Genomic DNA, 12,963 nt, shown 5'->3' with positions numbered 1-12,963 from the left:
ACCAAAACAGTCGGTAGTACAGGATTCATGTGGAAGATGGAGGGGAGGGGAAACAAGCAGTCAAAAGGTGGGTGGGAATAGGGGGCTTAAGAAGGGGAGAGAAGGGGGGGAAAGAAGGAGGTGGGTGGAGAAAGGGAGAGGGGTGGGAACAGCAGACATAATGCTTCAAACAGAACTATTACGACATTTTATGATATAACAGATCAACATCAAAACTATATACCAACAGCAGAGCAATGACCTATCAATGACTTATTAACGACTTAGCAATTGTGCAATGTGAAGGGAACGGGCTCAGGGAGCAGACATAGTGAACAGACACAATGAACAAACCCAAGGAACAAACAGTACAGACAAACACTAAGAAGGAAACCTAATTGGCTGGCGACAGGATAGCAGACAAAAGGTCAGTCAGCAGGGACCCCCTGAATAACAACCAAGGGGACCACGTTTTCAGGAAAGAAGATCTAGTCATGGAGTGCCAGTGAGCCAGTTCTTCTGCGTTATTGGAGGTTGTAGGCCTTCCTGAATTGGAGAGTCTTCAGGGCCTTCTTGAAGCCTGTGATTGTGGGGCTCAGTCTTATGTGTCTTGGTAAGGAGTCCCAGAGTATGGGGGATGCACGGGAGAAATCTTGGAGACGGTTGTGTGAGGAGCAGATGAGAGCAGAGCGGAGTAGGAGGTCATTGGAGGATCTGAGGTTACGTGTGGGCAGGTAGCGGGAGATTAGGTTGGAGATATATGGAGGGGACAGGTTGTGGATGGCTTTGTATGTTAATGTTAGTAGCTTGAACTCAATTCACTGGGCTATGGGTAGCCAGTGGAGGGACTGGCAGAAGGGAGCAGCTGATGAAGATCGGGGGGAGAGGTGGATTAAGCGAGCAGCGCAGTTTAACGTGGACTGGAGGGGGGCGAGGGTGTTAGCTGGGAGTCCATGGAGAAGGGTGTTGCAGTAATCTAGGCGGGAGATTATGAGGGCCTGGACGAGCATCTTAGTCATTTCAGAAGTGAGGAAGGAGCGGATTCGATGGTTGTTCTTGAGTTGGAGGCAGCAGGAAGTGTTGAGGGTTTGAACGTGGGACTTGAAGGATAGGTCGGGGTCCAGTGTTACTCTAAGGCATCAGGCCCGTGGGACAGGGGTAAGTGTGGTTCCGTTAACTTTGACAGATGGGTCAGGGAGGTGGCCATACAGGGTGGGGCAAAGATGATGAACTCTGTTTTCTCCATATTGAGTTTGAGAAAGCGGGAGGAGAGGAAAGAGGCTACAGCCATTAAACAATCTGGAACTCTGGCCAGCAGAGAGGTAATGTCTGGTCCAGAGATGTATATTTGGGTGTCATCAGCATAGCAATGGTACTGGAAACCATTAGATTCTATGAGTTGGCCCAGGTCAAGGGTGTAGATTGAGAACAGAAGGGGTCCTAGGACGGAGCCTTGGGGGACACCTACAGAGAGAGAGCGTGGTGAGGAGGTGGTGTGCGAGTGGGAGACACTGAATGTGCAGTCGGTGAGGTATGTCTGGGTCCGTTGCTGTTACCACTGAGCCAATCCTCCCAAACAACCTATGGGTTACGCATAATGTACTCATCCCCAAGAAAGACCAATATATATTGAATATATTGTAACCTGGGCCATTATGGGTGATCAGGAAGATGGCATCACTTTATCCTATTGCCTGCACCGAGATGCTGTACACACAAGAAGACGTAGGAATGGGGATATATGATTGCATATAGTATATATTTTCACACAAATCCCAGAAGTAGATAAAGAGCACCAAATCAAACAAATGAGTTGTTATTTATTTAGATGAAAATGATCCTCTATCAAATATCTGTAAGTGGCAAAAGTATGTGAACACTTAGGATTAGCAGATAATTTGAAGTAGAGATTACAGTCCAATTGTTTTTCAATCAATGGGTTGAGGAAAATACAGCAGGAATAAATAAAATTGTATTTACATAGCACCAACATATTCTACAGCTCTTTACAGATCATGCTATTAATGGTCTAAGCTGCTGTCATGAACAGTTTCATTGACCATTCATTTGCCATTACATGTCAAGAATAGAGAGGTACAGTGACGGTTACTACAAGAAAACAAGAGTCTGTTCTGTATCACTGTTGCAAGCCACGACAATGAAGTGACGGCTGTCCAGATGGGTTGTCTTACATTCCTTCTCAAGAGATCCCACACCCCAAAAATGATCCACCTAGGCATATTATTCCACCCATGACCCCTCTAATTCCTCCCCCACAGAAAAATGTACCCCTTCCCTGGGTACACCGAAACTTTAGAGACTTCATAATTACAGTCTAAGCAAAAACCTGACACCACAAGTACAGCAGAGATCCGAACATCTTTCATACCTGTGTATTAACCTATTATTTTGCTTGCACTGTTTGTACCACACAGCTGTATATTCACACTAATCCTATTAATATTTGGATGTTCAGATGTTTGTTCCTCAATCACGGAAAAACCGCTCCACTGATTTGACTCAAATTTTCCACAAACATAGTTAATACACCCGATTGCACAATAGGCTACTTTTCGTCACAATAACGCACATACGTTTTTCCCACGACCCACCCAAAAAGCCAACTCACATCACCATCTCTGCAATCTCACACACTTTGGACCATAGCAAGCCCTAAAACTTCACATACCCCTCTACAGCCTAGCCCCTAACCCCACACAATCACATTCACATATACTTCAGCACTTTCATACTAACCGTAACGATATTGCAGGAGCCGACCTGTTTCACTCTCCGGCCCAGCCATCTTTACCGACCCCCACCACTAGGAGGATCTGCGGCACCGCCCACCAGACTACTCCACTGTCTTCACAGGAGCATGCGCACCTTACACACATAGACAACGCGTTGCCAGCACACCACCATTTTGCGCCATTAGCTTACACATCAACACCCGACCCACTGGCTCCGGGCCGCAACACTCCCCGATGCCACTCTCACCTTCCTGCTGTTGATGGTCTATCCACCGGCCTACACAGCAACACCTGACCCACTGGCTCCAGGCCGCAACACTCCCCGACGCCACTCTCACCTCCCTGCTGTTTGCTGTTGATGATCTATCCACCGGCCCGACACTGGTAAGTGGCCATACCATTCTTGCATTGCCAGGACCTCTGGCCTGTATACTACGCTGGACCGACACCTTACGCTCCATAATAATCTTCCCCATCTCCCTCCGTACCCTGTCTATCTACTTAGCCTCCTCCAAACACCTCTCACTAACGTGCACCGCACTTCACCCTGTTAGTATGGCCCATGCCGCTGATGTTCCTATGCCAACTGCCCGCCATAGCCGCCGCTTATTGCCATAGCACCGCTGACTTCATTTCTACTGGCTGGGCTCCGTTGCCAGGACACGCCGTTCCATTATGGCGCATGCCAGCGCTTTCGCTGTAGCAGGTGCCCGGGAGCCGCACGAACCACATGGCCTGCTTAACCCCCGTGATGTCCCCCATTGCTGCCCACATTCCCTACTCCGCCGCCTTCTCTGAGCTGTACCGCGGCGAGCCGCACGGCCGACATAGCCTGCTCAACCCCCGTGATGTCCCTCATTGCTGACCACATTCCCTACTCCGCCGCCTTCTCTGAGCTGTACCGCGGCGAGCCGCACGGCCGACATAGCCTGCTCAACCCCCGTGATGTCCCTCATTGGTAACCACATTCCCTACTCCGCCGCCTTCTCTGAGCTGTACCGCGGCGAGCCGCACGGCCGACATAGCCTGCTCAACCCCCGTCATGTCCCCCATGATGTCCCCCATTGTTGGCCACATTCCCTCCTCCGCCGCCTTCTCTTACCTGCACCGCGCCTCCGGTCTGTCCCCCGCTGTACGTAGGCATCCTCTTCCTGATCTCCGCCGGCTACTCTGAGCTACCGGCAGGTTACTATAGCAACCACCGGGTCTCCCACGCCTGAAACTCAGCTGCCTCTGTCCAGGCTGCTGCAGGCTATGCTACATAGCCTGCAATAGCACTGGCACAATTAGGCAATGCATTGCAATACATTAGTATTGCAATGCATTGCATTATATTAACTTGAAATACCTCTGTTCCAAACACAATATGTACACTTTCCACCACCGATGTATACCAGGTGAAATAAAAAATATTTTACATGCAAAAAGTCTCACTAATTCTCTAACTTACTACAAAAACAACATATCAACTTACATTTCATATCCCAGACCTTTTACACACTATTAAAACATTGCCCGTGATTGCATTTACACACTTCTGCAATAACCGCAGACGAAGTCGCGGGTACCAGCTAGTAGGAAATAAAGTAAAAAAAAACAATGAATATAGTGATAAGGAGTCTAACCCTGCATCTTAATGGACATACCTTCTAAGAAGTCTTGTCTGCCAGACACATTTAGATAATCACAATGTACATCACAGGAAAATATCTGTAAAAATAAATATACATTAAAATACATAAAAAATAATTTGGTTGTGCAGAGGGGTGTGCATAGCAGATTAAAAATCCAGCTGATAGATTGATCTTTAAAGCAGAAGTAAAGTTTTGTACTTTTGATTTTTTTGGCTGTGTTTGTGTCATTCATAAATTTTGTAATTTACTTTAATAACAAAATGTGGCTCCTTTCAGAGAAATGCTGCATTTTTTCACTCCTTCCTTTTCTTCTGTACTGAGCGATTTTTCTCCCTCTCACTAAATATTAAGGGTATGCTCGCATGCTCCCAAATCCTTGGCCGATTTCACCCAAAATCTGCCTACCATTGTTTTCAATTAGCATCTTGTTCAATCTTACCACAGATTCCGCAGCTCTGGAGTACCTGTCAACTAGGCTTCATCTGCCCTAATCGGCAAAGAAAAACCTCAATAAAATTCCAATACAGAGACATTGGCATTCCGTCACAGCAAAAAACAAAGAGAAATTTTGCTTCATTTTCAACTGTGTGAACCTAGCCTGGTAATGGAAAAAGCAGCCCATTCATTTCTATGGCAGGCGCGCGTCTGCCGGCTCCCATAGAAAACAATGCGATCTGCTTTTAGACGCCGCTGCTACGGAACGTTTACACGCTCCAAAGCAGTGAGCGTATACGCCGTGTGAAGGGGCCCTTACTGTGTATGGGAGGAAGTATCTGTGTAAGATGTAGAGAAAATGAGGGGGGAAGGGGAAAGGTCACTTGAAACAGTTATATCTCAGGCCTTATTAAACATACAAACTTGACAACGGTATTTAAGGAGTACCACTATAATAATGTCTCCCATCAGGCCTCCTGCAGTAAGTTCGAGGAGGTAGCAATAGGCTGACTTCTTCTATATATTGCAATACACTTGTAGTGTATCGTACTGAATCAGTGATCAGAGCATCGCTTGTTCAGGTCCCCTAGTGGGGAATAAGAAAAAAGATTTTGAAAAAAAAAGTAAAATAATTTTTTTTCAATGTATAAGGCCCAAAAATGCCCCTTTCCTAAATAAAATAAAATAAATTAAAATAGAAGCTAAAAATTAATAAAAACAATACATATTTGGTATCGAAATGAAACATTGAAACAGTTTTTAATCTGCAATGTTGGTCGTAAAAAAAACATCAGAAGTAACACATTTTTGCCATCTCGCCTCACAAAATATGCCATAAAAAGTGATCAAAAAGTCATATGTTTTCCAAAATAGTACCAATAAAATGCACAGTTTGCCCCACAAAAAAATAAGCCATCAACCAACTCGGTCAACTGAAAAATAAAAATGTTACATTTAACCTCCCAATAGTTTTAATAGTTCCCATGAAATGCTAAAACAAATTATATATAATGTAAGCAGATGGCTGGTCAGGTAATGGAGGGGGTGTACATCTCACCCAGACTACTCAGGTGGGTGAAATGAGAAAACTCCAGGAATGTTTGTTCTCAGCAGACAACTTTCATCTGATGAGCATTTTGGTAAATGCTCAGTACTGGGCTGGATTTTTAGGAATGACAGGTAGGATTGGTAGTGGGACCTGTCATTCCACCCCCCTCCAGTCCACACTTTGGAGATGTTCCGGCAGCGACTCAGCTGCAGAGAGTCTCCTCATCAAGGAGGCTTAAGAAGTCAGCTCCAGCAGCAACACTTTGGCAGAGTTTGGCTGGAGAGCTGACAGAGAGGTCATATTTTTGGAGCTGTGTCCTGAATGATTCTATTGGCTTTTTGGATTTCTGTTATTCTAGGTGAGGTAACCTATTCTATGTTTAGTTAGAGCCTAGCCGGGCAGGTATTTATTTTTGTATTGTTTCCTTTTGTTGCTGCACTACCTTTTTGAGTGAAAATAAACTCTACCTTTGTTTTGGACTAAAAGAAACTGTGGGGACTTGTGTGTCTATGCCACCCCACCTAGCAACCCCAGACCCTGACAATATATATATTGTGAAAAGGTGACAGGCAGCGTGCTGGAGTCCAGATATATCAGCCCCAGGTTTCTGAAATATGTGTGGTCCAGGGTGGATCTGGAGTAGGCCTCAGCCTAGGTGTAGATCCTTGACTCATTACTGGGCCAGGAAAGGCTGCAGCTCATGCATTGTGTGCAGTGTGAGTCTGGTGAGACAAAATTGTCCTTGTTTGGTTCTCTTTAGACCCCCGAGTATAATAATCAGAGGTCCTAGGGAGGTAAGTAAACATAAAAAACAGTGTTACTTACCTCTCCAGGGCCCCAGCTGAGTCAAAGGTGTCTTCGAATCTCTTTAGTGATTTCATAGACATCATCTGGAGCAGCAGATTTCACCCCAATCAGTGGCAGATTCTTCTCTCATTCTGCCTCCCATTGAAAACAATTGGAGCAGGACATTGGAGAAAAAAAGCGTCCTGCTAAATCTTGTCGCAGATTCTATAGCTGATTCAGAGGTTGCTGCTTGAGACCTCACACTTATTAGACTAATAGATTATTAGATTCGATTAATTTTGGCCTAATCAGCAGGGGAAAGCTGCAACGGAATGCTTTGCATCCACCAACATGAGCAGTGGTAGAAAATAAAGAGAAATCCAAGAATGATGTCTGCCTTAGATTCCTCTTTACTTTCAGGGGAATATGCAAATCTAGTTTCCAGGATGTAATTAGGAAAACAATGCCTTTGTTCAATGCCACTTAACAGGTTCTATCTACTGGTATGAAATGTACTATATTACAGTCCACACCAATAGGCCTACCTCAGCAAAAAACACCCAATTTTGGTTGTTGTTTTTTGCTGCGGTGCTCATGAGTTGGTCCAAAAGGGGCCTAGTGGGACCCGCAAAAACCTGGAGTTGGCCCTGATGACATCTGTAATAAATAGGAGTCTGCTGACAGACAAATATCATAAATTATTTCAGTCTCAACAATGTGACGGGATACAGTTCCACCTTCAACCCCCTCACTGTAAGGAAACATTAAGGCTTCATGCACAGTCTGCCATCCAATGGGGTATCCAAGGGTCCATTCTGTTCCGAGGAAAATAGAGCAGGTCCTATCCTGCTCCGTTTCATTAGAACAGAACGCATCAGAATCCCCCTTACAGGTAAGTGTATAACGGAATGCAATCAGATGGCATTTGGATGTCACTCCGAGTGTCATCTGACTGCATCCCACTGCAAAATCGGCTCCAACTCAGATGCACACTTGGCCACGTGTATGGGTTCTAAGGCTCCAACTCATGTGCTTTGCCACATGTTTTTTTACAACTAGTACACTGACCTATTCATTTCTTTGACTGCTTACATGTGTCATATATCAAAAGCCCATGTATGTAGCCTTTAGCCCGGGGCAAAACTGCTATACTTGTCTGTCTTGCATCTCAGGCTCACTGACAGTAGTGAATGGGATGTCATAAATCATGGCCCGGCTACGTGCACACAACCTTATATTGTGTTACTGGGCACCATTTTACATCAGCTTCAGCTCTTATACACTGACAAGCAAAAGAATAACAGTTTAGAACTTTTCACTTTCAGGCTTCATATCTCACCATCCACTACAGCTTCAAACATGAGACCACCATCATTTTATAGACAATCATCTTGGCTATCTCATATATAAATTTGACTTGCAACTATTTAGCCATGAACAGGACATCCACTTTTTGGCTTTTGAATCGATAGACTATTCTTCCAACTATCATGGTGCTCACATGATGCAGTTTGACAATTTTCTTGGCCGAGAGACCGCTATTGATGAGCTGGATGACGCGATTTCTCGTTTCTTAGGAAATCTTCATGAATGATCGTTGATTTGAACCAGTGACCTGTCGCTTGGGAATCAACCTAATAATACACTGAGCTATTAAGGAATGTGAGAGCAGGTTGCAATTTATACAAAATAAGAAGAAAAAGATTTTTCCACCACCAGGAGCAAAACAATAACCATGTGTTACATGACAAGAATCTGCATAACTAATCATATGCTAAATAGTTGCAAGTCAAATTATGTGTATAAAATGATGGTATTCTCACATTCAAAGCTGTAGTGGATGGTGAGATATGGAGCATGAAAGTTAAAAGTTCTAAACATCGTTACCCTTTTGCTTGTCAGTGTACACAGAATGTTACAGTTAATGTAACCATTCACCATTCATTTCCATGGGTCATCATAGACCTCATATTAGGATTACTTTTAGCAGAGTTCAAGTCAATAGGAGAAAGGAGTGTGACTAATATCTGGTAGAGGGGATATTGTCACTCCATAGGGAGAGAACCACTATTTAGGTGTGTGGAGTCTTATTAAGCCATGAGCGCTCCACTGTGCAAAGGAGCATGCAAAACAGAATTTCAACATCAATGCAAACAAAGGCCTCTGAGAAGGTTGGCATGATGTTAAAGGGAGCGCCCTCTATTGGATGTCTTACTGAAACTCTGTCTTCCTAATTCATCATGGAAGATAGACTTGCACATTCTCAGTCAGCGTCCTCTTTTGGTGTGCATACTTGAGGCACTGGCATCCTAATTACATCATGTAAAATAAAAAATGTCTTTGTACCGTGTTAGCCAGTGGATATGAAATGAAAGAAATTTTTTGAGAGAAGTCCTCACAGCAGACTGGCACCGCAATGGGGAGCAAAATGGCGCCACAGTACGCTAATCTCTTCATGGCCAAGCTTCAGAGTGATTTCCTCTCCACCTGCACCACCAGGCCTCTGGCCTACTATCGCTTCATTGACGATATCCTGATCATTTGGACTGGGTCTGAACAACAGCTGAAAACGTTCCATGAACAATTCAACCAGTTCCATCTCACCATCAACCTGACGCTCAATTACGCCTTCTCTGAAATAAACTTCCTAGACACAGTCATCAAGATACAGGACAACAAAATTGAAACATCACTGTATCAGAAGCCGATTGACCACCCTACCTACCTAAGATGGGATAGCTTTCATCCGAAACACATAAAGAATTCCATTGTCTACAGCCAAGCCATCAGATACCATCGCATATGTTCAGACCCGGTGGACAGAGACAAGCACATTGGGGGCCTCAAAAAACACATTCTTGAGGCAGGGTTACCATCCAAGAACAGTTGAAAACCAAATTAACAGGGCCACGAGAATACCAAGATCGAAGTTATTAAAATACAATACCAAACAGGAGAACAATCGGGTGCCCCTGGTTGTCACATATAACCCCCACCTGGAGATGCTGAGAGGAATTACATGCAAATTACATCCACTACTGCAAAAAGACCACCATCTAAAATCCATATTTCCAGATCCCCCTCTCCTGTGCTACGGACAACCACCAAACCTCAGGAATATGATTATTAGCAGCTCTCTGTCACCTCCAACTAACAAAGGAACATTTCCATGTGGAAATAAGAGGTGCAAGACCTGCCCGCACATACTGACCACTGACAGGATAGAGATACCAAACTCTGATCGACACTACAAGATCCCAGGTAACTTCACCTGCAGCACACCTAATGTAGTGTATTTGATATTGTGTACTAAGTGTCCTGAGGGCCTGTATGTAGGTGAGACAGGACAGTCACTTAGGATGAGGATGAACTCACACAGACATACGATTAGAGAACAGAGAATGGACCTCCCTGTGCCAAAACACTTCTGCAATGAAAATCATAATATGACCCAGGATATGAAGATCCTGGTACTAAGAGGAAACTTCAAGAGCAGAAAAGATTGCCTCATATGGGAGTATAAACTTATGGTGACCCTTAACACTCTCCAAAGGGGATTAAATCAGGCCCAGGGTTTTATGGCCTTTTACAACCACTAGACAACACGTCACTGATCAAAGAAGCTACAAACCCAGAGAACTTTCCTGTGAACTGATATATATGTTTTTTTAAAACTGTTTATTTACATTATGTTCTGTTCTCCATCTATTTTGCCTCTAATACTCCATTTCTCTGTATATATATATATATATATATATATATATATATATATATACCTACCTTCAGAAATTGTGTTATACCATCCTGATGAAGGGACCTTTATAGTAGTCCCGAAAGCTCGATATGTCATCAAAAAACTTTTTAAGTTAGCCATTAAAAAAGGTATCAACTACTGAAGACCTCTCTCAAAAAATTTCTTTAATTACATCATGGAAGTCAGATTTGCATATTCTTCCCATAATATCTGGTACTGATTTCTAACCCTCTTTTTTTCCTAACTATGTGCTAAATTGTCTACTCCCTGTTAATCATTATCCCTAAGAGTTTCCCCTCCACATGAATATTGGAAGAACCTGAATATTACAGCAGGAGCAGACAACTGTCTAATGTATATTTCTGTTATGGAATTGCTTTGTAAGCAACTCACAAATTTGTATTGGAATTGCTGCTTGAGCAAGTCCTTAATATGCCGCAAGAATCAAATAAACTCTATTATCAGCAAGTAAGCAGCTACCTATAATCCAATACCATTTTGGTTCATATAGTAAGTATAGTAATTAGTATATAGTATAGTACAGCAATGGCTGAAGTCTGCAGAAAACAGATACTGAGATTCCGGATAAATATATGTCTTGCTATTGCTAGCCAGTTACTGTTGCCATCATTTGCAATGGAGACAACAATGAGAAACTGGATTTCTCTCATCTTTAACAACAAATCCAAATTCTGTTTGAGATGCAATGACTGTCAGTTCTTCAATACTGCCTTTGCTGTGGAGCAATACTGCCCCCAACTGTTGTTGTGGTGATTTGAAAAGCCATCACATCCAACTGTCAGTCTCCCCTAGATAGAACACTTACCAATATGTACAGGACATCCTGCAACCACGTGTTGTCTCTCTTGGCAAGTCTTCATTTTTCAGAAGAATATTGCTCAACCACACACAGCAAGGGTTTCCCTGGAATTTCTCAGCCAGATTGCAACACTTCCTTCGCTGGCTCTGTCACTAGATTTCATATGGTATCCTGTAGCATATTTGCCTACAGATTTGTAGCTGAATTTGTAAATTCTGCACATTCATAGGTTACTGAAGCTGGCCTGCCAGCTGGTCTCATCAATGCACAGCTGCACATGCACCAAGAATGCCTATAAAAGGAATGGGAGCTATAAAGGAAGTTCTTATATCTCCCTTCTGCTCAATCCACTCTTGGCTTTAGCTCAAAAAACCACAGCAAAATCTGCAACAAAAAAACCCTGTGATTCTGCAACATGGGGCCCTAGCCTAAGGGAGCCTTCACACGGAGTTTACGCTCGCTCATTCTGACCGTAAAACTCGTTCAGAGTGAGCGGTGTAAAAAAAAAGATCCCATTGACTTGAATGGGTGCCGGCATACGCGCGCTCCCCATTGAAATCAATGGAAGGCTTTTTTTACCTATTGCTTTAAATGCAATCCAATTGTGGGGATGTCAGACCTCTGCCAAGCAGCTGAAATGAGGACCCAGAGTCACTGAAACAAGCAAAGTTTACAGAGTCAGAAGCAGACACTGTTCGAGTGAATGGCAGCATAGTCTGTATTGGTACATAGCCACTACACAGTCTGTGGTAGTGGCCAAAAGTTTTGAGACTGACACAAATTTTGATAATCATAAAGTTTGCTGCTTCAATGTAGATTTTATAGTCAGGTTTGTCTATTGTATAATGTAGTACAATTATAAGCATTTAATAAGTTTTATAGTTTTATAATGTTATTGACAAATAAATCAAGTTTATGCAAAGACTCAAGCTTTATTTTTCAAGACTTCTGCAGTTCACCCTGGCATACCGGATATTTGTAGATTAATGTTTATCACAATTAAAAAACACCACCAATCCTATATCCATGATCTATCCTTAAAGATCTAAATCCCAGAAAAGCCTTTTCAGTGAATTACCTGTATCTGCATTTTACTTCCATATTTCACATGCCACCCCCATCCCTTGTGACACACTGTCCAGGAAGCAGACATATACGGAAATCCAGTGCTATCCTTACTACAAAGGCACTTTAATAGTTCTTTCAGCTGCAAATAAACTACAGTAACAATAGAACGTTACCCATAAATAGAATTATAATAGATCTATACACAACCACAGATGTTAGCTATGGTAATGTATAAAAATGTAAGCCTAGAACTGTTAGCTGGATCACAACTTGACACAAAGGATGAGAGTTGCAACTTACCTGGGCACTACCTTGCAGGCAGAACCAATTCCCAATGGTTAGCACAGCGACAACCCAGACGATATTTCGGGAGATTTGCCAATAATCAGCTTGCATAGTTAAGGTCCAATAAGTCCAAAGTTACTATAACCTTATATTTCTGTTATGATATTCTCAGTTTTAGTGTACAAAGAAAAATTGTACATTACAGCTGTCAGTCAATGGGTAAAAGTGACAGCGACAATCTTCCTTACAGGCTGTTACCTAAAGACATATCACTAACAGCAATAGGTGAATGTCGCTAGCATATGATAGATCTTCTCCATATTTAATCCGTCATGAATAGTTTACTAGTTTACAATCTAATTGTTCACAGTCACACCCTCCTATGACTGAAGTTCCAGGAT

At 43.0% G+C, this 12,963-nt stretch overlaps 1 protein-coding gene across 1 annotated transcript in view; it reads right to left on the bottom strand.

The window, feature by feature from the left end:
* Nucleotides 1–12,673, bottom strand: part of ROS1 (ROS proto-oncogene 1, receptor tyrosine kinase) — a 150,318-nt gene extending 137,645 nt beyond the window's left edge. Inside the window, exons 1-3 of the mRNA XM_075269523.1 lie at nucleotides 12,578–12,673; nucleotides 12,288–12,416; nucleotides 4,379–4,442 (exon numbers count right to left, since the gene is read on the bottom strand). Coding sequence (XP_075125624.1) covers nucleotides 4,379–4,442; nucleotides 12,288–12,416; nucleotides 12,578–12,673 — 289 coding nt within the window. The remainder of the gene's footprint in view (nucleotides 1–4,378; nucleotides 4,443–12,287; nucleotides 12,417–12,577) is intronic.
* Nucleotides 12,674–12,963: the final 290 nt, after the last annotated feature.

The sequence above is a fragment of the Leptodactylus fuscus genome, chromosome 3, assembly GCF_031893055.1.
Source record: "Leptodactylus fuscus isolate aLepFus1 chromosome 3, aLepFus1.hap2, whole genome shotgun sequence".
In the NCBI taxonomy this organism is placed as follows: domain Eukaryota; kingdom Metazoa; phylum Chordata; class Amphibia; order Anura; family Leptodactylidae; genus Leptodactylus; species Leptodactylus fuscus.
Note: the sequence above shows the minus strand (reverse complement) of the source record. Positions and strands in the feature narration are given on the sequence as shown.